This window comes from Hemibagrus wyckioides, linkage group LG18, assembly GCF_019097595.1.
Source record: "Hemibagrus wyckioides isolate EC202008001 linkage group LG18, SWU_Hwy_1.0, whole genome shotgun sequence".
In the NCBI taxonomy this organism is placed as follows: domain Eukaryota; kingdom Metazoa; phylum Chordata; class Actinopteri; order Siluriformes; family Bagridae; genus Hemibagrus; species Hemibagrus wyckioides.
Window position 1 is genome coordinate 20,325,740 of NC_080727.1, and position 24,764 is coordinate 20,350,503.

Below are 24,764 nucleotides of genomic sequence, written 5' to 3' on the forward strand. Positions count from 1 at the left end.
TAAAAACCTGCCATTTTAACAGGGGCGTGTAGAGATTTTATATCCCGTGTGTACCATAATCGTACCACTCCGTTTACGACACTCTGAAGTGCATTCACCTGCTATCTCTAGCTTTAGCATCATTCAAATTACAGCTGGGCCTATCAGTTTCTGTTGAATGTGCAGTATTCGGTTATTAGGATAATAATTATAGTGTTGTGTAGTTTGTCATGTCTTGTGTTATATGTACCGTGTTTTGACCAAACGATAACAGGAATTCTATTACTTACTGTATATGTGATGAAGAAAGTGATCTGGGTTTGATAAAACCCTAATGCATGTGCACATTTCGCTTGTTCTCATTTTCCAATCTGAAACTTCTCTAATTAGCTAATAACAGTTATATTACAGTAGCTTTTTCATAATATTGTTAAGCAATTGCTCATGTGAGCTCTCGTTTAAAACGTACATGTGATATATGTGGATTAAAGTGAATAAGCAGGTTGCAGCTCAGTTAAATAGGCAGAATCACTGAGTCTCTGCTATGAATAGAAATATTTAATTAAAATATGCTTTGCCATGTTACGAAGGTCTAATTAAGACATACTGCCATAACCGCCCCTGGTATTATTGTAAAAAGGACTCTATGCTGAACATACAGTTCAGACAGGTTTTTTTCCTAGGTCTTTCTACAACTGACTGCATTACATCCTACCTAAACCCGGTTTTGAAGTTAACCCATGCACAAATTTTCCTCAGGAAAAAAAACGCATGTTAACCAAAATATGGGCATAGAAATTAATTTAAGAAACTAAAAGCACAAATTAAACAAAGTATGCACTCGTGTGAAGATTCCATGACCTGGATTTGGTCGGTCACTACTAGTTCGAGTAGAACCATCGCTAATATTACTGATCATTGTTTCTGTCTCAGTATGCACTCATTAGCCACTTTATTAGGCTTGTTCACCTGTACACCTGCTCATGTATGCAGTTATCCAGCAAAATGCATTATATCTTGCTGATGCAGGTCAGGAACTCCTGGTCTGCTGGGATTTTTTTCCCCACGCAAGAGTGTCTCTAGAGTTTACACAGAATGCTACAGAAAAACTACAAAAATCATCAGGTTTGCAAGTGGAATGACACAGAGGAAAGAGAGAGAGGTGAGGGGAGAATAGCCAGATAAACACTCTTTACTACAATGGCCGAGAAGTGCAAAACAAAATAAATCAAATCAGAAAACACAATAACAAATCCGAAAACACAAGGACAATTCAGACAAAACCGGGAAAGGTAGGTATAAATTTACGATTGGAATTCTTACAGCTGATTGGACGAGACATCTGTCACTCAAGATCTACAGGACGTCCAGCAGTAGCTGCAGCAGTAGAAAGTGGATTAGTGTGTTTGTGAACACAGCTCTGCTCTTATAGCGCTCCTTACATCCTTTAATCTGGAGTAGTTTGGTCTTCAAAACATACCTGCGTTCTTCAGGTGTGTTTTTAGACTTTACAAACTAATCAGTATATCCAAAATCACGCCATATGAATGTTGAATGAATATTAAAAGATAAATATATATGTTTGTTATTTGCTTTAAATGATTTAAAGTTGCATTATTGGAAAAATGGTTTAAAGTGAAGGCAGAAATCCACACTTGTAAACGAAATAAAGTTAGATACATAATTTACTGCTTCTTGTATATCTTAAATGACAGATATCTTGTCCAATCAGCGATAAGAATTCCATAGCTACCTTTTCCGGTTTGTCTGAATTGTCCTTGTAGTTTATGATTTGTTATTTTGTTTTTGGATATATTTTTTTTTTGTTCTTGCCTTTGTTTGTTTGTTTTCGGCTTTGTTATTTTGTTTTTGGATTTTTTTTTTGTTTTGTTCTTGGCTTTGTTGTTTTTTTTTTTTTGGTTTTGTTTTTATGTTTGTTTTCAGCTTTGTTATTTTGTTTTTGGATTTTTCGGGTTTGTTATTTTGTTTTTGGATTTGTTTGGGTTTTTTTGTTTTTGTTTTTGGCTTTATTATTTTGTTTTTGGCTTTTTTTTGTTTTGTTCTTGGCTTTGTTGCGTTTTTTTTTTCAAATTTTTTTTTGTTGTTTGTTTGTTTTCTGCTTTGTTATTTTGTTTTTGGATTTTTTGTTTGTTTTCAGCTTTGTTATTTTGTTTTTGGATTTTTTTGTTTTGTTTTCGGCTTTATTATTTAGTTTTGGGATTTTTTTTTTGTTCTTGGTATTGTTTTTTTTTTTTGTTTGTTTGTTTTTCGGACGTTATTTTGCTTTTCACTTCTCGGCCACCGTACTTTACAACCACGGTGAGCAGAAAAGCATCTCAGATGTATTACAGGTTGAACCTTGAGGTAGATTCTGCTACAAAAGCAGCAGATCACATCAGGCTCCACTTCAATCAAGCCAAGAACAGGAATCAAAGAATACAGGAGGCACAGAAAAACACCAGCTGGTCTTTTTCCAGTCTTTAAATGTCTAACTGTTTTCCTAATACAGTGGTCTGTGAGTGTACACGACTTTTCTGATCAACACAGAAACACAAACTCATGACTCTAATCAACTGGTTTTGGTCAAAACAAACAAAAGTACAAACCAAAGTAACCTGGTTAGAATGATTCAGAATCATAATTAGTCATTCTAGCCATCTAAGCTTGAATTTATTATTATTATTATTATTATTATTATTATTATTATTATTATTATTATGGATTAAGTGACAGATAAATAATCTGACTGATCTACTCAAAGATTTCTTTAGCATTGAAATAATAGAGTTGGAACAAAACTCTGCAGGATTGTGCACAGATCTCTACGAAGGAGCAGAGGCAATAAATTAATAAATAAAGCTTATGATTTCGGACTCGGTAGTCAACAGGCATCAACACTTTACCAATATATGAATTTGCAGCGAGGTTTGGTTTCGATATTTGGTTTCGAAGTTTGAACGGATCGAAATAATCCAAATTCAATCAGAATAAATAAATTAATCAATTAATAAATACAAATTCAGCGGTAGAGTAGATTATTTAACCCTCATGAACAGTGACTTAACATTCGACCCAGAGCTTTTATGCTTGATATATGAATAAATGATAGACATGATTTTTAAACACCCCAATTTTCTGTCTTTTAAAAAAAATAAAAAATATTTTATTATCAGTATCAAAAAAATCGCAACAGAAAGTATGCCAAGAAAATCCTAGAAAGCAAAGTACAATTTGTATACTTTTACTACTTAATAAGAGCTAGCTCCACTAATTTTTATTTTTTTTTTAATGTCCATACAGCCTACAGTCTTGTGCACTTTTCTATTGACTCGCAAAACCGTGTCTCACAAATCCATTTCTATCCATTTTCTATACCCGCTTTATTCCTAATTAGGGTCACAGGGATCTGCTGGAGCCAGGTCAAATTTGATCATTAAGCGAAAGAAGCAAAAAACGTTCTTGCGTCCTTTCCGCTTTAGCGAACAGAATTTCTTCTACCAAGTCGTGTCCGGTTTTATTTGCGTTAAGTGAACGATTGCTGATTTGAAAAAGCACAGTAGCGAACTTCCCGGTAATGTCTGGTAGCAGGAAGTCGAGAATCAGAAAATGCTAGAGCTAAAATGAAGATAATGTCACTGCTGTAGAAACGATCCCTAGAAAACCCCTTTCTCGGCACAAATGAAGGTCACTGGGTCATTCTGACAGCACAGTACATAAGGGTTAAACATTCCATGACACCAAAATCTGCAAATGGCTACATTTACTGAGGTGCTTATCTCCCACACACCTACCTACTGTATTTCAAAATGTCATTACTGTAAGCAATGAGACAGCCTAAAGCTGTGTGTGTGTGTGTGTGTGTGTTCAGGTAAAGGGCAGATTGGAGACAGAGCACAGGCAGTTGCTGTGTACTAAGGGGTGGGGGATGAGTGGGCTTTCTGATTCAGCTCTGAGGCTTGTTCACTACAGTGAGGCAAAGCACCAATGCGGGAACTAACCTTTCTTCCGGAGTCCTTGCTTCCGCACTCGCCTTTATCGTACCACCATTTGTTTTTCAGTTTGTCTAAGACGGCCTGCTCATTGAGCTTCAACACCGCTAGGTTTACGGGGATTCTTCAACCAGGGAAATAACATAAATAACATTACCCATGTTATCTTATGTTATTCAGCATTTAAGTCAACACACACCTATAAAATATGTACTAGTGTTCTACATGGCTACAGCTAGATTGAAGGAAAAAAAAAAAAAGAGGAAAAAAATTGCTTAATCACAAGATTGAATAATGTGTTCAGTGACAAAGTGATATGCATTAATACTCCATCTAGCTTTGTTGCCTTTCTCCCTAGTGCAAGATGTGTATTACTATATCACTTTGGGTAACCGGCAAAAGGTGGAAACACTCGGATAGCTTTTTCGGGATTGGTTGCAAAATATTCAATTCGAATTGTTTTTGGAGGATCATTTAGATCGGTTTGTCAGATCCGGATGGGTTCAAGCAGCCCAGCCCCGTACTGCACGAGTACGGGTCTACGGGTTTAGCCAGAGTGTTTGGAGTTTGTAGTTGCCGGTTACCCCTCCACCGTAGTGGTTACCCGCTGGATAGCTCATACTGGGGCTGACCTTGGAATCACCTCCCCCGCTGCCGCACTCGCCCTTGTCGTACCACCATTTGTTTTTCAATTTGTCCAACAGGCCCTGCTCGTTCAGTTTTAACACTGCCAGGTTTACTCGGTTTCTTGAAATGATAATAAGATAATTGGGGTCAGCGTCAGTGGTGAGAATGGGACAGCGAGGCAGAGGTTGTAGGAAATGAAACGTGAGTCAATCTTAAAATAAATAAATAAATAAATAAAAAAACTGATTGTCTGACTGTGTGCCTGTTTCTACAAGACCTTTTTGTTGTCTTGTGTTGTGTGATGTTCAGAAGAAAAAAAGAAAAAAAAAGTAGTGTGATCAGATTTTACCAAGCAAGACATGGATTCCCGGGAAGGGAAGAGGAGGCATTAGCAATGCTCTGGATTGAAGCCGGTTATGATTTTTGATTGTGGTTTCAAGAAGTTTAAGGTGAATTGCTCTGGATAATCTCTTTTTAACGGCATCCAGCATTGTTAATGCGCCGGCTCCACCCTTACCCAGTCTTCATGTGCTCCAGCTCCGGCGCTGTTACAGGGAAGCCCTTCCACTGCGTGGCAGAGAGTGCCGCTGGGAAGGAAAGCGAACAGACCGTGGGTCTGCTCTGCTCCCAGGCAACAGTGTCTTTCTCAGTAAAACCTCTCTTTCTGAGCCCTCCCTCTGTATGACAGGGGGGTTAGAAAGAGGTCGGCTTATGGGTGACTAACAGAAAGCCAGACTACATTCATGAGCGTTAGAGTCTGAAATTCACTGCTTTGGCAGAAAGAGTAACAGGCGTAAAGGAGAAGAGTCAAAGGACCGCATTTTCCAGACTATAAGACGTGTCTTTTGCCCTGCAGCAAGCGCCTGTTTATTAATGCTTTCACTGTAGGCCTGAAGGCACTTTCAGCATCTGAACCTTGAATATCTTAACAAAAGAAAGTCAACGAGAGGATTAGAAAAATTCAGCATTAAAATGTCGGAAGGATTTTGGGCCTCACTTATCCCAAAAAAATATGACGGAACCGAGGAGCATTTCCACAATTTCAAAAAAAATTTTTTATACCACAAGAGCGCCTTGAAAATTTACGTATAAATATAATAAAAATCACTAATGTCACTTTTTTTCCCCGATTTATTATCTTCTTTAAACCAAACCCCAAAAATTGAACACTTTTGTGAAACTTGGTCCTTTCAAGGTCATATTAATGGCTAGAAAGACAACCAAGTATTTTATTGGGACAAAAGTAATGGCACCCCCATAAAAGAGGCAGCAGCAGTGGATGAGCTGCGTTATTGGAAGATTTGGTTTAAAACCATTATCTTTGGTCATGCGCTCGGTACTTTACGCCTGGCGTAAATATATTTTCGTAAATTTAATTTATAGCTTCTCAAAATAAAAACAACTCCATGATCCAACACAGAATAAAGCAGTAATTGAAGACGAGTGAACGAATGAGATAAACACGCTCCCGTGGTAATCCACATGGCCTTTTTCACCCTATCCTGGAAGCTGTCTACACCTACAGGACTCGGGAGTTACGGAAAATAAAATCGCCTGATACTTTATTCCGTCTTTAAAGCAGTGCTGATTTACAGTGCAGACACTTATTGTCCAGAAAGTACAGTATCTGGTGGAAAACAACATACTACAAAGAAAAAGACTTGGTGATGAGGCATGAATGACAGTAATGGTCAACAAATAAAGGCGATGAATTTCCAATTTTCAGATCTATGCTGATGTTAACCTGTTAATCGGTTTTGCTTGTAAGATGCTTTCTGAATGATGTCTGTGAAAATGTTCAGCTGAACATCAGGGAGAGTTCAGCATACTGACGTGGTGGAAGTGATGGAATGGGATGGAGTGACGTCATGAGGTGAATCCTGAAGGAATAAATCGATAAAAAGAAGAGCGTCAATGAGGCGTGTTTACTTATGAAAATGTGACTCATGAGGGATATGAATCAGAGTGAACAATGACCGTTTACAGGACCAGAGATGAGGACAAGTCACAAATATTCCAACGTATCAAAGTGTAGAGAGATTACTCAGGAAAATAGGAAATCATAGTCAAGGTTAGGGTTCGATTTATCGTTAGATAAGGATTCACATTTGACTGTGATGTGTAAGTGAAACCGAAATGATTTCCAGAGTAATCTCTCCAGTTTTTCAGCATTATAAGACAAAATACTATACAAACAAAATCTACCAACACTTTCATTCTGATTAGTAAGTACGTCACTTGTACCTTAAGTCAGATCCTTTAGGAGTGGCGACCCCATACCCCTTGGAGTCCAGGTTTCCTCCCACCTTCATGGTATCGCAGGGTTTGCGCTGCTCGATGTACTCGTTCATGGTGGACTCCAGCAGATAAGCGTATTTGGATTTCCGGACTCTCTTCACTCCGTCGTCGGTGGTCTTTACAAACACTGAGGGATCTGCAAACTTCATGTAGGACCACATCTTCTCAAACACGGCTATTTTTGATCTCTGAGGGCAAAAAAAGAAAAAGAATGATTTTACCTTTTATATATATATAAGACGCTGCTATATCTTTATTCAAATGTAAAACAAGAAGTAGGTGGGGCTTAACCTGGAAAACTGGAAAAATCTAGAGATAGAAATGGAAGCGGTTCCTCGACCTCAGCTTCATCACTCGGGTTTGGAATTGCTCCCAGGAAGAGGTGTGGTGTTGTTACTTACCTGTAATATTGTCTAACTCGTGTGGCTGGTCATTATTTCCCAAAATATACCCAAACTATTCGCCTTTTTTGGTGTTTAAACCACCGAGACCTTGATCAAGCTGTTACTAAGAATGAATGAATGAATGAATGAATGCTGTATGTCTGTTTAATGTGTTTTTTGTTCATTTCATGGTTTTTGTTGCATCCCACATGCCCTGTGTTCTTACATTTTTTTGAAAGATCTCATATTCATAGGCATTTCATAAGGACTAGATTTCTTGGATTTGTTGAAAAGACATTTTTACATTAACTGTTGTAAAAATATTATATTGATATAGAACATAAACGTGCAACAAATGTGCTTTATTTCTCACCATGAAGAACTCTTTGGTTGAGCCTCCATCCAAGGTGCCGTAGGCAATCTCTGTCTGCTTGGCCAGGTCTTCTGCGCTCTCGATGGGTGATACCATCCTCTCCACAGTCAAGAAGGCAGCCAGGTTGGCCGTGTAGGAGGAGATGATGATGAGGGTGAAGAACCACCAGACGCCTCCGACTATACGACCAGAGAGGGATCTAAAATCATAAGAACCAAACTCCTCGTAAGACGAAATCAAAGATCAAGGCCCGGGGTATAGAGATACATACATAGAGATATTTCCTGTCGTAAGAAGACTGATAAACCTGGACTATAGGTGTGTGTAACGGAAATCAGTCGTACCCCCTGGCTATAGCTGAGACGTCTCGTCATTTATTTATTCGCTGTCATATGCATTAGAGTTCACACGCTTCTTACACTTCATCTAAAGGTGCAAATCATAAAACACCTGAGCAAGTCAAACAATAGATGCTGAAATGCTTAGGGAACCAGAAGAAATGGTGTCAAAACTCGTGAGGCCTGGTTCTAGGTTTTAAAGGAGACTCACGTCTCTTAATGAGAGAGAGAGAGAGAGAGAGAGAGAGAGAGAAAGGGGGGATTTAAGGGACAAAAAGACAACACACAAGGGTAAAAATAGATGAGTACATTGTTTCATGCTAAGTAGCACAGATAAGAAGGATCCTATTTAGGATTTGCCTGGACACACACACACACACACGATGCTGAAATTTGCCAAAAAGAAAATCCTCACCCACAGACCTAATTCCAAAGCCTTATGGCAATCATTATTCTGGAAAGATTTTCCTTTATCACTCCTCGCTTCAGGGCTTCAACCCCTCCAACACAATGCAGTGAAAGAGCAAAACGAGGCCAGACAAGAGAGAGAGAGAGAGAGAGAGAGAGAGAGAGAGAGAAGAGAGAAGGAGGAGAGAGGGAGCATGCCCGAGCGACACTGATAACGCCAGCAAAAAGGAGGTGAAAAACAATGAGCCATAGCCTTGTTCTCCACTCTGCTGCTGACAGCTAACAGCCTCCATCCACTCCTCACACCTCTCTCTCTCTCTCTCTCTCTCTCTCTCTCTTGCCCTTCATTCTCAGTCTGTCTCTGCTTCTTACTCTTTTTTTTCAGCTCAGCTACTGTGAGAGCACAACAAGTGCACTTGTGTCTCCATCCAAAGAAACCAATCTGTCAGTCATGCAGCATCGCCCTGCTGACGGGAACAAAAAGCGGTTGTGTTGTTGAACAGCAGGTTTCCACAAATTACAGCAAATCTGCAATCTATTAGAGCTTTCGGGAACTAGGCTGCCGGGGACTCCTAACTTCTTTGCCATTCTAAACGTTTTAGACAATATGATACCACTTCTACTATCAATCAATCAATCAATCAATCAATCAATCAATCAATCAATCAATCCATCAATTGATCTGAACTTCAGTATACAAAAACATAAAGTTTGTTTTAAATAAACACATTAAAATACATAAAAAATTACATTAAAATTTTAGAATTATTTATTATTAAATTATTATTAAATTATTATTTATTATTAACTTATTATTTATTATTAAATTATTATTTATAATTTAATAAAAATAAGAAAAAAATAAATAAATACTAAGGAAAACAAATACACATAATGACGCATGCAAACAAAATGAAAATTAAACAAACAAATAAATGCACAGACAGACGGATTGATAGACAAACAGACGGATAGATAGATAGATAGATAGATAGATAGATAGATAGATAGATAGATAGATAGATAGATAGATAGATAGATAGATAGATAGATAGATAGATAGATAGATCATTAACAAACCAGGAATAAATGAACAAACAAACAAATAAATAAGCAAAATTCTTAAATAAAAAGAAATCTCTCATTTAATCATCAACAGCAGCGTCTCCCTGGCAACATAAACAGCTGTAAGCTCTAGTGCTAGAAAAGCAGGGAAGAACACAAAGTGTTTACAGTGGCACATGTATAAATGTACAATCTTGCTTTGAGCCTGACTGCAGTCTATCTACCATCACATAAACTAGTCCTGCGACGAGCCACTAATCTCACAACACCAGAGCTTCAGACTGACCAATCACAGTTCATTATGTTCAGCATCACGTTCAGGGGTGTGAAACTGTAAAGCAGATGTTTCTGCAACTATAGATCGTACAGATGAATGTCTACACCGTGACCTTCACACCAGACTCAAGGGTTGTTCCCTTCCGTGTACTCGGGTATTCTGGTCTCCAAATGGAGGCGTGGGTTCGAATGCCACTTCTGACAAATCCCTTTTACACCCTCGGCCGTGTGTCCCTGGTGGTCTAGTGGCTAGGATTTGGTGCTCTTGTCTGGGTTCGATTCCTGGTCAGGGAAGTGTGCTGTTTGGGGTGGTGGTAACTCAAGTGGTTAAGGCTCTGGGTTGTTGAATGGAAGATTGGGGTTCAAGCCCCAGGGCTGCCTCTGTTGGGCCCTTGAGAAAGGCCCCTAATCTAATTACTCGTTGATGACCCCCACTCTGACCCCAACTGCCAAGGATGTGAAGAAAGAATTTCACTGTGACAAATAAAGGCATCTTAGCCTAACTGATGAGCCACAGGCTAACTAACCAGACACCACCATTTTAGAACTAGCAACATATCTAGAAAGACGGCTTAAATAAAAAGATATTAATGTACTCCAACATCTCTGCTCCTTTCTCTTAGAGAAATAAATATGACGCAGGCGACGGCATGCTGCGGCAGTTCGTTTCGGAGGAGGTGTAATGATGACTTTGTTGACCTTTTATGAACATCATTATGCTCATAACACTGTTATATGACACTGATTATGTTCACCACAGTCGAAGCTTTTCGGAAACCCACAGTGGAAAGTGCTAGAAATGCTAGCAAGGTGTAAATTGGCTGATTGATTAAGATATTTTTCTTTAATTCTGGTCCTTGCGGTAAAGTGGGCTGATTCTAGTAAGGGAAAAGATCCAAAAATTCTCTAGAGACTTCATGGAATAGTGCTGAATGGCATCATACAGGGATAATAGCATAGGTATGATGACTGTGAGCCAATGATGGATAGTAACTATAACCTATCAGTGATTTCTGAGATGGTAAGCTTCATTTTACTCTTTAATCTTTAGATTAAGCTTTTATTTATGTCACATATACATCAAACATTCCTGAAAAATCACATATAGCAAATTTGGAGGTTGGGGTTAGAGCACAGGTTTAGACATGATGCAATGACCATGTAGTGGAGGAGCCTGCTCAGCGGCATAATAGTAGCACCTTGGACTTGAACCCCAACCTTCTGATCAACAACCCAGAGCCTTAACCACTTGAACCACCACTGACCGAAAACGTAGCCTGTGTATTTGTATGTCCACACAAATATAACAAGATGTGGTAGCTTAGTGTTGGAGTACTGATATGAAGGTTGTGAGTTCGAATCCCAGATCCACCAAGCTGCCACTGCTGGGCCCCTGAGCAAGGCCCTTAATCTTCAGTTGCTCAGTTGAATAAAATGAGATAAAATGTAAGTCGCTCTGGATAAGGGCGTATAAATGCAGAAATGTAGATGAATATCAACAAAAAAAAGCCTTTCTCAGCTTGAGTAATTACTTCACAGCGCCGTCATGGATCTCACAGTCTCCTGTCCTCTGCACAATCCTCTCTACTCGTCTGTGACTGTTACTTCAGAGTCCTTAAAACCCAAGCAGGCGCGTAGAAAGCGTACAGGGTCGAATCCTTCTGAGTGACGGACGGACAAGTTTCAAAAACAGCGACGATGCATCTCTTACTTTTCAGCATCTTGTTCTGCACCATCACTTTTGCTTATTTCTCCAAGGAACGAAAACAAGGTCATGGTTGCCATATCCATCAAAATCCCCACAAGCACACACTCTAAAGAATGATCACTGCTTAAAAATGAATTTAATATTCGGACCTTAGTTTAAAAAGCTGTTAAGGTGCCGGATCCTGGCTGGTTTTTATGAACAGTCTAATCTAATCTGGCGTGTAAAATAATGAAAAGCTGGATTGATGAATACATTTTTTCGGGTTAGAGGGTGGGTTTTTCAAGGACTTCGAAACAAATGTGAAAACAAAAGAAATCCTAATGATGTCATTTCTAAAACATAATAACTTACTATTGTATTATACTGTAAAGTTAATTTATCATAGCTGTGTTGTTTATCTATTTAAAGTGATTTGGTAAAATCTTGCCACTGGCTGTGTCTCAACCAGCTCCCTAGTTCCCTATGCGGTGAATCAGTATATCATCTACACAAGTTGGGGCACTGGTAAAGACATTGGGACACTGATGACTCAATTTCTGGAGACATGACTACATCCTCGTGTTCTTACTCTTCTTTATCCCCAATATGCAGGACTGTCATTATTTTTTTTTTGATTAAAGAACATAATAAGGAATCACTGAGTGCTACAACGACGATAACAAGCCACTTACATTTGTACATTTGTACAAGTTTGAGAGTTTGGTTTGGTTTGTCCGGCATTTTTTTCGGAGCAGAGGGGCTTCAGAAAATGTGACGTCATTTCCAGTAAGGGAGCATAGTGAGTGTCGATGCTCTGTGGTGGATTGTGGGATTTTTTTATGGAGCACTGATAGGATTTTGGGATTGAGAAAGAGAGAGAGAGAGAGAGAGAGAGACAGAGAGAAGCAGACAGAGAGAGATACAGGGAGAGAGAGGCAGAGAGAGAGGGAGAGAGAGAAGCAGAAAAAGAGACAGAGAAGCAGAAAAAGAGACAGAGAGAGAGGCAGAGAGAGAGACAGATAGGCAGAGAGAGAGACAGAGGGAGTGAGTGAGAGAGTGAGAGAGAGAGTGAGAGGGAGAGAGAGAAGCAGAAAAAGAAACAGAGACAGAGAGAGAGAGAGAGAGAGAGAGACAGAGAGAGGCAGAGAGAGAGGCAGACAGGCGGCAAGAGAGAGAGAGAGACAGAGTGAGACAGAGAGAGGCAGAGAAAGAGAGAGAGAGAGAGAGAGAGACAGCCCATCAAAATGGCCGACTCCTTGATCAGCGCCCTGACTCCTGAGCTAGTGAGCTGATTGATGCTCAGCCATGGTGTCTCAACTCAATCCCTAATCCATATAAACATGCTGTGCCAAAGATGTTGATATTTCGTACGCCATACGATGTACTCAGAAACAGCCTTTAAATTAACGTAAAGAAGCTATTGAACAAACTCTCAGTCAGTTGACCTTGCAGTGACCTTGACTCTCTCTAGATCTATTCCAAATTTCCATCTCCTGCTTAGAATAATTCCATATCACTCCCACATGCATTCAACTTCTCGTTTCGGAGATATCATGCTACAATAGACAGACGGATGGACAGACACAAAAAAATCTGAATATTAGGAATGGAGGAAACAGTATCTGACACTCGGACGTGTCGCTGCTCCCACGGCTCGGTTAAACTCGCCATATCTCCCCGCTTAAACCCTCTAATGAATCACAGCAATTAATTAATGGAGTAATCCTCAGAATATGGGTCACTACGATACTCCGAGCCCAAAAGCTTTTAGGTTTTTAATAAGATATACAAACTCCGTGGAGACCCTTTCAGCTCACATTCGTCTCGTGTACTTCAGACTCGCACCGGTGTCTTTACCATTATGGACATGGGGAAAGTAAACACATCATGTGCTGTGACAAGCTGTCCTCTCTGGAGAGCCGGCCGTGTTTAACAGTGCTGAACATGCCCACACTCCGGTGGTGGCAGGGTCACCTCTGCATCGAGGGAGAGGCCCTGGGCTGCTGTGTGTGTGTGTGTGTGTGTTGTTAATGTGTACGTGTGAATGGTGGTGCATAAACAACAGGGTGTGAATATTTTTAAACACACAAGCATTTGAGAGGCAGAACTGAATCAACAGTGTGTCTATCTAGTGGGGCGTAAAAAGCCTACAAAACACACACACACACAAACAAACACACACACACACACACACACTGTGTGTAACACTTCCTGCAAGACACACACATGCCTACACCTTAATCTAATTTTAACCACAGATTTGTTACCAACAGAAAACAGTTCTTTCTTTCTTTCTTTCTTTCTTTCTTTCTTTCTTTCTTTCTTTCTTTCTTTCTTTCGTTCATTCGTACGTTTCTTTCTCTCTCTCTATCTCTCTTTTTATTCTCTCTTTCTCTCTCTCTCACTTTCTCTCTCTCCCTGTCTCTCGTACGTTCGTTCATTCTTTCTTTCTTTCTTTCTTTCTTTCTTTCTTTCTTTCTTTCTTTCTTTCGTTCATTCATTCGTATGTTTCTTTCTCTCTCTCTATCTCTCTTTTTATTCTTTTTCTTTCTTTCTTTCTTTCTTTCTTTCTTTCTTTCTTTCTTTCTTTCTTTCTTTCTTTCGTACGTTTCTTTCTCTCTCTCTATCTCTCTTTTTATTCTCTTTCTCTCTCTCTTTCTCCCTGTCTCTCGTACGTTCGTTCTTTCTTTTTTTCTTTTGTTCATTCATTCGTATGTTTCTTTCCCTCTCTCTATCTCTCTTTTTATTCTCTTTCTTTCTTTTCTTTCTTTCTTTCTTTCTTTCTTTCTTTCTTTCTATTTACTTGTTATTTTAAATTGATAATATATATATAAATATTCCCTCATTTTCATTCTTTCTCTTTTTTATTCGTTCGTTCATTTTTTCTTTCTTTCTTTTGTTCTTTCTCTTTTTCTTTTTCTTATTTTTGTGCCTTTGTTCATACATTTCTTACTCTATCTCTTTTTTTCTTTTCTATCTCTCTTTTTATTCTCTCTCTCTCTCTCTTTTTTAAATTGATTATATATGTCAAAATATTCCTTTATTTTCATTCTTTCTCTTATTCTTTCGCTCTTTCTTTCGTTCATTCGTTCTTTCTTTTGTTCTTCCGCTTTCTTTCTTTCTTTCTTTCTTTCTTTCTTTCTTTCTTTCTTTCTATATTCTTTTTTAAAAGATTATATATGTTAAAATATTCCCTCATTAACACCAGCTCAGGTCCTCACAAGTTCACGTCGTCTAACGTCACGGACAAACATGCCTGCCTTGGACTCCCAGTAACCACCAGCACTCCCACGTTCACACTCACCAGTCGGTTAATGATATGCACCTGTTTTCTATTGTGTTTGTTTTTCACTCTTTATATACTCCTTTGGTTTCAGTTCCTTGTTAGAGGTATACTCTCTGTCCCTGACGGCTCTAACGTGAGGTTATTAAGCCGTCGTTATTCTTTGTTTTTCCGGTTCTTGACTTTCCTGACCACTAATCCTATTAAACTCTGATGTTCCTGTTTTCCCCTGTTTTTTGTTCTGCTTTTAGCTCATGGTTCGGATTACCTCGTACCTGTTTACTTGCCGACACGTTTCCCAAACCCTAGTTTAGTGGTTGTTCCAATACTTTTGCCTATTCTGATTTTTGTGGTTTTCTTTTCTCATTAAATCCTGCATTTTCATCCAATCCCTTGAGTCTGCCTCGTGACAGTCTGATATCCCCATCCTCATAGGCAGGTCTTTAAGGACCTATTCATATTCAGGTAATGGCTTTTCTATTTTACACAGAACTGTCCTTGAAGTGACATGATCTGAAGGCTCAAAGGATGAGAGGATCCTCTTTTCTTCCAGCGCCATACATTTATTCATTCATTTCAGCCAACACTTTCATTTGAAGCGCCTTACACTGCAAAAAAAAGCACCCTGTGAAGAACTCAAGGGATAGAGGTGTGGTTCAAACGACCTTAAACAATTGGGTTTGTATGTAAGTCCAATTAAACCTGTACAGTGGAACCTTGGCCTTCGTTCTGGGGGAGAGTTCTTACAGTGAAAATTTGTACTGCGAAACAGATTTCCCCATAAGAAATAATGCAAATGCAGATAATCCGTTCCAGCCGCCCAAAACATGACCAATATTCCCAATACAAAGCGTATGTAAACTGTATGGCTGCTTACAAAGAACTGACCCAAGCCAAGCATTCCATGTCAAGGGTCCTCACAGGAAGTCCTGCCACCAAGCTTGGGCTTAAAATAGAACAGACCGCCCACGCCACCAATCTGTCAACAAAAAAACACCTGAGAAATCACCTAGCTTTTGAACACATACCGGAGGAAATGTTGGTATTGTGGGTTGACTCTTTTGAAACAGATTTCAGAGAAGAAAAACTGATTTTGAACGGCTCCCAGACGTACTCGCGACTTAGCCGACGTTCGGTTCCGTTTGTATGCCGAATAGGCTTCGTATGCTAATGCAAATTGCTTGTAAAATTTCAATTCTTAAGCTGAAAATTCATAAGGAAGGACATTCGTATGCTGAGGTTCCACTGTATTTTTAGTTTCTCTAAAATATAGGTAATGTATGTAATTCTATCTTAGGCTGCGTTCACATTAAAAACAAATTTAAAAACCTCTTTTTCTCTCGTTTTTACCATGACCCACTTTTCAGTCACTTTTCAGTGACCAATTCAACTCGTTGTACTGCAGTGGTTGTGCCTGCTATCCATTTTGATAACTGTTTTAAAGATTTATTTTATTTTGGTCTTTAGTTTTTTTACTTTTGTACAACCGTCAGAATGTTCACTCGCAACTGTGAGCCACAGTGCCGCCTCCTCGCCTGTCCCTCAGCATTGCCACATCAATACTCAGATAGAACGTACAGTGAAAAGGACTGATTTTATTTTAAAAAAGAAAAAAAGATTTACATTTATTAAGCGACCTTCTTCCACAGTTACTATTATTATTATTATTATTATTTATTTGTTTATTTATTTAATTAATGAATTTAATTTATTTTTTAAATTTACTTAAGCCTAGTATTATTAATGCTTCCAAATTCACTAAAGATGCTCAATTAATATATAATATTATATTATATAACAGTTACTATTATTTATTTAAATGTTTTTATTTATTTATTTATTTGCTTAAGTGTATTCTTACTTTTTTTTTTTATTTAAGCCTCCCCAAAAACAGTTAGACAAAATGCTTTCAAACTCACTAATACATATACATATATAATATACATAATATAATAGTATTTCAGATTCTATTCAGTGCACTATATCCCCGATAGATCTCCAAAATGAAGTTCAATTCAATTAAGAAAAAAAAGCAAACGCAAGTGGAGGAATATATATTTAGACCGCTTTGTTCGTTTCGGGAAACGAGCGGCTCTGATAAGAGCCTTTTGGAAATGAACTCATTTCTATAAGACATAATGTGCTTTGTTTTTAATATTTAATTGAAAAAAAAACAAAAAAAAACCAAAGACATATTTATTGGGTCATTTAGCCAAAAAGTTCAGCAGAGACATTTTTATCCGGACTGTTTATAGAAAATCAGAAGGTAGAACATGAGGTATACTTTGCCTTTGAGTAGGCTAATATAAAAAATAAAAAAAATGCATTAAAATGATGCAATTGGTTCAGATGGAGCTGCTGCACACATTACTGCACACTGCGCTGTTATGATAAAGCCCACGTAATGCTTCACTGTGTGAAAATGTCAGAACAATCCAGATTAATAATGTAATGCATGCGCACATTACCATAAATCACAATGTATTGTCTTTAGTCGGCATCGATAAATCATATAAATCGAGACCTTCTCCGTCACAATGCTTCCTTGCGACTCTGACATTTAAATCTGCACCAAGTGTTTTGTTTAGTGCTGAAACCATTAACATCAGGCTTAGTCCATTTGCATAATCTAATATCAGCCCGTGTGAGCTGCGAGCAAGTACTGAAAGCAAAGCATCCAACATACGACACGATATTTCAGTACATCCACACGGATGTATGCGTGAGACGCCTGCCGGCGTAGCCACGTGACAATGTCAGCATGTAGCAGATAAGTCGCGTAAAATCCTGAAGCATGAACAGCGTCAGAAAAGACACATGAAACCATCGCGCTAGGAGTCAGTCGCCGATATAATTCATCTCCATCTGCAGCAGTGTCATGCTAGCAGAACAGCGCCAGGCCTTAGCACGCGCCCGCTAATCATCGCCGCTACCTTCTCACAACCTCACGTTACAGCAGCTTCCAGACAAAACGCCCCTGATTGCCTTCTGACCCATTAGTTCTCTGTCTCAGAAAAGGAAGATGAATGGGAGGAGCTTGCTTTTTTTCCCCTTCTTCTTTTTACCATTACACCTTTATCAGCGCAGGAGAAGAAATCCATTCACGTGTCTTATCAGATTAAACAGCTGCTCTGAAAATCAGACAGGGCTAACTGAAGTAACACAGCCAGAGGGGAAGGCTCTTTCTTCTGAGATGATAAGGCCCATGTGTGCATGAGCTGACATGAATTACCTTGCGAGCGCTGAGCGTTTGAGTGGCAGCCCTGACATTTATCAAGGACAAACACTTTTGTACTTCAAATGAATGGAACCGATTTGCCGAGTTTCATACAGGAAATAAAGTACGGATGTGTGCTTATTAGATATTTTCAAATTGCAATAATTAAAAAAATAAACACATAAATAAATAAAATAAAAATAACAACTGGAATAATAATAATAATAATAATAATAATAATAATAATAATAATAATAATGTATATATATATATATATATATATATATATATATATATATAATATATATATAATTATAAAATTATAATAAATTATAAATAATATTTTATAATAAATTACACATAATTGGTATTAAAGTGTTGCTAGAGGACAGTACAATACCAATTTCATCATCTCTACATGCTTTTCTACTCCTATGACATCCACTGATGTTTACTCTGACTTATGTAGAAAATTAAAAATCTGAGTTTTAGTGGTATGAGTTATTATTAAAAAACATACACAGAAAGAGCTAATTCCTTATTTTTTGTTCACTCGATGTGTTAACCTGGACTGATTTCCTCCCCCAGTGCAGAAACATGTGTTGTAGGCTGATTGGCATCTCTAAATTGATGTGTGTGTGTGTTCCTTGAAATAGATTGGAACCCAGTCCAGTGTTCCCCTCACCTTGTACCCCGAGTCCCTTGGGATGGACATAGTATATATATATATATATATATATATATATATATATATATATATATATATATATATATATATATATATATATAGTGGAACTTTGAATTCGTTCTGGTGGTGAATTCTTAAGGTGAAAATTTGTATTGTGAAATTTTTTTTTTCCATAAGAAATAACGTAAATGCAGATAATCCGTTCCAGCCGCCCAAAAATATAACCAATACAAAACGTATGTAAACTGTATGGCTGCTTACAAAGAACTGACCCAAGCCAAGCATTCCATTTTAAGGGTCCTCACAGGAAGTCGTGCCACCAAGCTTGGGCTAAAAATAGAACAGACCGCCCACACCACCAATTTGTCAACAAAAAAACATGCCCAAAAAATCACCTAGCTTTTAAACACATGCCGAAGGCAATAAAAGAGTCAATGTGGTTTATGACCACCTGCCTAATATTGTGTTGGTCCCCCTTTTGCTACCAAAACAGCCCTGACACCTTTCTATCAGAACCAACATTAACTTCTTCAGCAATTTGATCAACAGTAGCTCGTCTGTTGGATCGGATCACACGGGCCAGCCTTAACTCCCCACGTGCATCAGTGATCCCTGGCCGTCCATGACTATGTCTTCAGTTCACCACTGTTCCTTCCTAGGACCAATTTTGATAGATACTGACCACTGCAGACCGGGAACACCCCACAAGAGCTGCAGTTTTGGAGATGCTCTGATCCAGTGGTCTAGCCATCACAATTTGGCCCTTCGTCAAACTCGCTCAAATCCTTACGCTCGTCCATTTTTCCTGCTTCTAACACATCAACTTTGAGGACAAAATGTTCACTTGCTGCCTAATATATCCCACCGACTAACAGGTGCCATGATGAGGAGATCATCAGTCTTATTCACTTCACCTGTCACTGCTTAGAATGTTATGCCTGATCGGTGTATAAATGATGAACATCATTTTCATGGGTATTATTTTCAGGAGCTTGTGTAGACACCAAGTGTTAAATTGCACTACGGTCAGTACAGCGGGTCATTACTTTACATTATTTTGCATTCATATTCTTATCAAGCCTTTAATCTGCACTATACTAGATATCCAACTACACATGTGGGGAATTTCAGTTCTGACAAGTTTCACTCATCTTCCAAACGATTTGTGACTTCTCCCGAGTGGAATTTTTCACTACGAAATTCCCCCACCCTTTTCCCTCTTCATCCTTCGTCTTTCTTTTCCCTTGACGAAACGAGTGCAAAGATTCTTAGTAAAATCACCCTCGGCACGCATAATCCGCCTGATTCTGCATGCAAATTAGCGCTCTTTATTTTGGATCTTAGGAAATCAGGGCTCTGGAGTGTTGATGACTTCATACATACAATGTTCTAGTGCTCGAACTGTAAAAACAACACAACAGACTCTCTGAATAAGTAGAGAGCCTGATTTCATATATTCATAAGCGGCTGCAAATCATCCTCTCAGACCACCGCCGAGAGCTGAGATTTGTTTTTGTGATCAAGATTTTTATTTATTCAGGTTTCGTTCACATCAGCAACATATATCACGGTCCAATGAACTATATACAAATAGATGCCATGAAGCTGTCCACTTGTAAAAAGGAAGGGGAGAAGAAAAAATAATAAAGCATAGTGAGGATGTCATCTAGCAAAATCACAGCAATATTTAACCAGCTCTGAATAGTGTTTTCCTTTGTGCCGCTGAGCCTGGCAGTGGTGCCTTCCAGCAAGACAATGTCTCTAAAATATGATAGCCAAGTAAAAGTTGCAGGAGTGGATGGCTCTATGGCTCTATCCATAATTTCAAAATAGTCTTTTTGGCAGCAGAACCTGCTGCCAATAAGGTCCTTTGTTGTTGAGCGTATAGCTGGAGAGTGTATTCATCTAACAGTAGAAGAAGTTAAGGATCTCGTGGTACAGTCAAACCTTGGCATAAGAGTTCAATTCGTTCTGTAGGCAAGTTCCTAAGTTGAAAATTTGTATTGTGAAATGAATTTTCCCATAAGAAAAAATGTAAATGCAGATAATTCGTTCCAGTTACCCAAAAATATGACCAATATTACCAATACGAAGCGTATGGCTGCTCACCCAAGCAAAGCATTCCATGTAAAGGGTCCTCACAGGAAGTCGTGCCACCAAGCTTGGGCTAAAAATAGAACAGACCACCCACGCCACCAATCTGTCAACAAAAAAACGCCTAGATTTTGAACGCATGCTGAAGGCAACGTTGGTATCATGGGTTGACGCTTTCCAAACAACTTTCGCTGACTGAAAAAAAATAAATTCTCGCTTCGGTTGGCTTTGCTTGGCTTTCCACTGACGCTAACAAGTTTTGGACATACGCGTGACTTAGCTGCTGTTCGGTTTGCTCATATGCCAAAAATGCTTCGAATGCCGATGCAAATTTCTTGCAAAATTTAAATTCTTAAGGCGAAAATTTGTAAGGGGGGGCATTCGTATGCCGAAGTTCGACCGTATATCCAAACGCAGGAAATCTGAAAGAATGGAACATACAAATTTCCAAAAAGGAACCACCACTGGGCATTCCAAAAACATAAAGAGTATGAGCCTATTGTAAATTTATTACATGAATGGCAGTAAGGATCAGATTTAACCTTCATCTTGTACAGTACACTGGGGGGATATAGGCCCTACTGATACATTTATAATGAAACACCTGGTGTCTTAGATGCAGTAAAACATCTTGACCATACCAAATCCCAGTCAGGCTGAGCAAGCCCTTCTCTCTCCCAAGAATGGTTAGCTGGAATAAAAGTGTACTGCAATGAAAGAACTGAATAATAAATCTTAGAAACTACACCACTTGAGGCAGTATAACCACTCCCAAACGATGTGGGAGCACATTGGTGGCCTGATTTTCATTTTAAAAAAACCCTCAAGAAAATGATTCATGTGTCTCGGCTGTATATTCTCTCGTTCCCTCAGATTTACCTGATGTTACACACGTCGCAGAGGGTCACATGGGGCCGAAGCTCGACCCATCCTCCTCCTGTGTGTAATTGGCCGATAAGAGCAGATCAATGGCTTCTGTGAAGATTTTCATAAGGAGCTTCTGCTTGGCGGCGAGTCTGACCTTAATTAGCCAGTCAGAGCTGGACAGTGGAAACATCTTCTGCAGCTGTTGAGCTCACACGGCGAGGAGAAAGAAGGCAGCCCGAGTCCCTGACTGAGAGCGGAATCTAATTTGAGTCGAGGCAGCTCTTCCCTCAAGCCAAGGATATATTTATATGTCGTATCTAAATGTCAAACGACAGTTGAGGAGCCGCAACTTCCAGAGGCTCGGGGACCGTCTCGGGTATAATGAGGGGAAAAGAACAGACAATCGCGAGATGCAGCAGCCACACAACACGCTAATGCTCTCCATAATGACTAACGGCAAGAGAAAATAGTACGACAAGTGTCAGTTCAGCCGAAGGAAACAGACAGCTTCGGTTCAAGAGAGTGGGAAATGAAAGGTCAGGGAATACATAGCTGCAGCAAGACACACAGCGTTATACAGAATTGGGTCAGAACTGACATCTCACCACAGACCAGGACATAAATTCATACCATAATAAAACCCCACAAAACACACTACAGCTTAAACCCTATTCAGGCTGGATTTGTTTCACATTGAGGTGTGAGGTAATGTAATTATTATCTGAATATCTGTCTCAATGTCTCGTCATGTCTGTTTTTTTTACAGACTGTGTGTGTGCAAACATCTGAAAAGATTTAACCAAACTGACAATAACATGATGGTAAAAATTCCATAATATCCTGCTAGAGGTTTCGAGTTTGTTCTGGGGAAAAAAACATTCAATCATCTCAGACCAAAACCAAACCAAAGCGTAGAACAGAAATATAGACTACATTGTCAACATCAAAACATGACACTTCATAAGGTTTTAGGTACGTTATTGAGTTCCTAGCACAGGTATACCTTGAGTATTTTCCCCAGAGGCCCAAAAAAATGGAATTAGCTCCTGTTTGGTTGTGTCCATGTTCAGCATCGAATGTCTTTATCATGTCTCGCTCCCCAGTGGAGGTTAATATGAAGCTCATATGTAAGCAGACACTCAGGACTTTAAAAATGTGTCAGAAGTATTTCTGTTTTCATGTAGTCTACTAGTGGCAATATATTCATAGAAAAGTTCCAAAAAACAATTACTTTCCACACAAATGTTCAAAGTAAATGCTAATAGCAAACCCATTTCTGCTCTCTGAGACGCTCCAAGCACAAAAAAAAAGCTTAAAATTGATCTTCAACCAGTGAAATTCTGTGTAAGGTTATCCAAAAGAGGGAAAAACACACTGAAAGCCGACAGACTCATTTTATATCAGACTCACAGCCAGAACATCATTCATTTGATTGAAAGTATACTGATTGAAAATTTCCCATGAGTCCATTTCTATTCCACCGGCAGACTCAAACGCCAGCACTGTGATTTCTATCTGAATTAGTCATGTACAGACAGATATCTGGCAACGTTACTTCACAGATGTACCATGAAATGTCCAGAAATCTTTTCCCATCCAAACTAAACTTCAGATGGTGAACTAGGTTTGCTTTCACATTACGCCCTCGCTCGTATGTCAAAGTGGTTTAATGCAGTAACCACCTTTTCACCAAGAATCGGGATTTTCACAGAAAAATGGCGTTTTAACAGAAAAATTAAAACATTTTAACAACGTGGATTTTCTTGTCCTATTTCTCAAAATTTTGCCTGCAGGATATTCTAGATTCTCAGACTTAAGGTTTGTTGGAATCTAAAGTCGAATTCAGCATGAGAGTTGTTTCCCATATGTAGTCAGAAATTTTCCAAAAAGAAAGAACAAATCCTCAAAAGCTCTCTCGTCCCCAGGTGCTTCTCACGCTCCAAATTTGGAATATCGTCTCTGCTGATGATTCATAAATCTTTCATTACTCTCTCTCTCTCTCTCTCTTTCTTAACTGCTCCAGCTTCCCGATTTCCTCTTATTACTCTATCTGGCTTTTTCGGTTTCAGCTTCATTTGCTTTATTGATGTTTCCCTTTCGTTTAAATTGAGTTGGATTTACTGATGGTTTTTGTGCGACTTTAAAAGGATTACCTTGGCGTTATTGTGTTTGTGTTTTATCATCAGTAACTGCATTTTTTTTTTATTGTTTTATTGAGTTTGATCGCCTTCATTGCTTTCCTAACAATCATTCCCATTTTAGTCATGGAAATTTAAAGAACTTACCTTGGTGAAATATCGCAGCCTTGCTGCATGAAGGCCCCCAGAGAGAACCACAGACTGTTGAAGATGCCGAACTCGTTGGTGTGCTCGGGTGCCTTCTCCTGCTTGTCTTGCTGGCTGGGGGTCTGTCCGTGTTGCCCCTGCGACTGCGACTGTCCGGCTTCCGGAGACGGCGTCCGGTTCTGGCTCTGTTGCTCGCCGCCCTCCTCCGAGTCGTCGCTGTGCCACTCATACGGGCTGAAGCGGCTCACCAAGAACAGGACCACGCTGACGCCGATGTACGCAAACACTATACACATCCAGATCTCATACGCCAGCGGGTCCAGGAAGGAGAAAACACCCGGCTTGGATTTGGTGGGTTTCTTGATCATGATAGAAATGCCCAAGCTCATGAAGGGCTTGGAGAAGTCGATGACCTCCTCTCGGACCAGGGTGATAGTGAGAGGAGCCACGGCTATGTCAGCTTTCTGTACGGCAAAATAACACATGCTCCGTATCAGTGAGCAACCTGACAGCTTGGATTTGCATTTAAAAATCTGAGAAGTTATGACTTATGACTAAAATTTATTCTGGCTGCTTGGAATAAGCACACACACACACACACACACACAACAGCCAACAATGTCAGAATTCTAAATCATCAAATAATCTTGGTTTGCCTCAACGGTGTTATATACATAAGTTTATACTCTTCCTTTATATAAAAGACTGAATGTCGCATTGCATTAAGAACGACTGGTGTGAGTGTGCTTGTGTGTGTATGTGTGTGTAACAAGAGCCCGTTCCTGCCGAGCAAAACACAAACCTCTTACAGCACAACTGTCCAGGCTGAATAATAAATAATATCTAGACTACTCGAAGCAAAATCCATACAATGCTCACATTCTCTCGCAGTCATTAGATATCCACA

The 24,764-nt window shown here is 39.2% G+C and overlaps 1 protein-coding gene across 7 annotated transcripts in view; it reads right to left on the bottom strand.

Annotated features, from left to right (window-relative positions):
- The window catches only part of gria1b (glutamate receptor, ionotropic, AMPA 1b), an 81,329-nt gene that overhangs the window by 8,935 nt on the left and 47,630 nt on the right, over positions 1 to 24,764 (bottom strand). Inside the window, exons 11-15 of one of the 7 annotated variants that reach the window (XR_009207260.1) lie at positions 23,858 to 24,321; positions 7,650 to 7,848; positions 6,840 to 7,081; positions 4,601 to 4,715; positions 3,978 to 4,092 (exon numbers count right to left, since the gene is read on the bottom strand). Coding sequence is in view for 3 of the 7 variants with exons in the window: in XM_058416028.1 (XP_058272011.1) it covers positions 4,601 to 4,715; positions 6,840 to 7,081; positions 7,650 to 7,848; positions 23,858 to 24,321 (1,020 nt within the window). In the remaining 4 variants the exon portion in view is untranslated. Of the gene's footprint in view, positions 1 to 3,977; positions 6,476 to 6,839; positions 7,082 to 7,649; positions 7,849 to 23,857; positions 24,322 to 24,764 lie in introns of those variants that run through there. The other 6 variants (XR_009207262.1, XR_009207259.1, XR_009207261.1 and 3 more) reach the window with 6 other exon arrangements.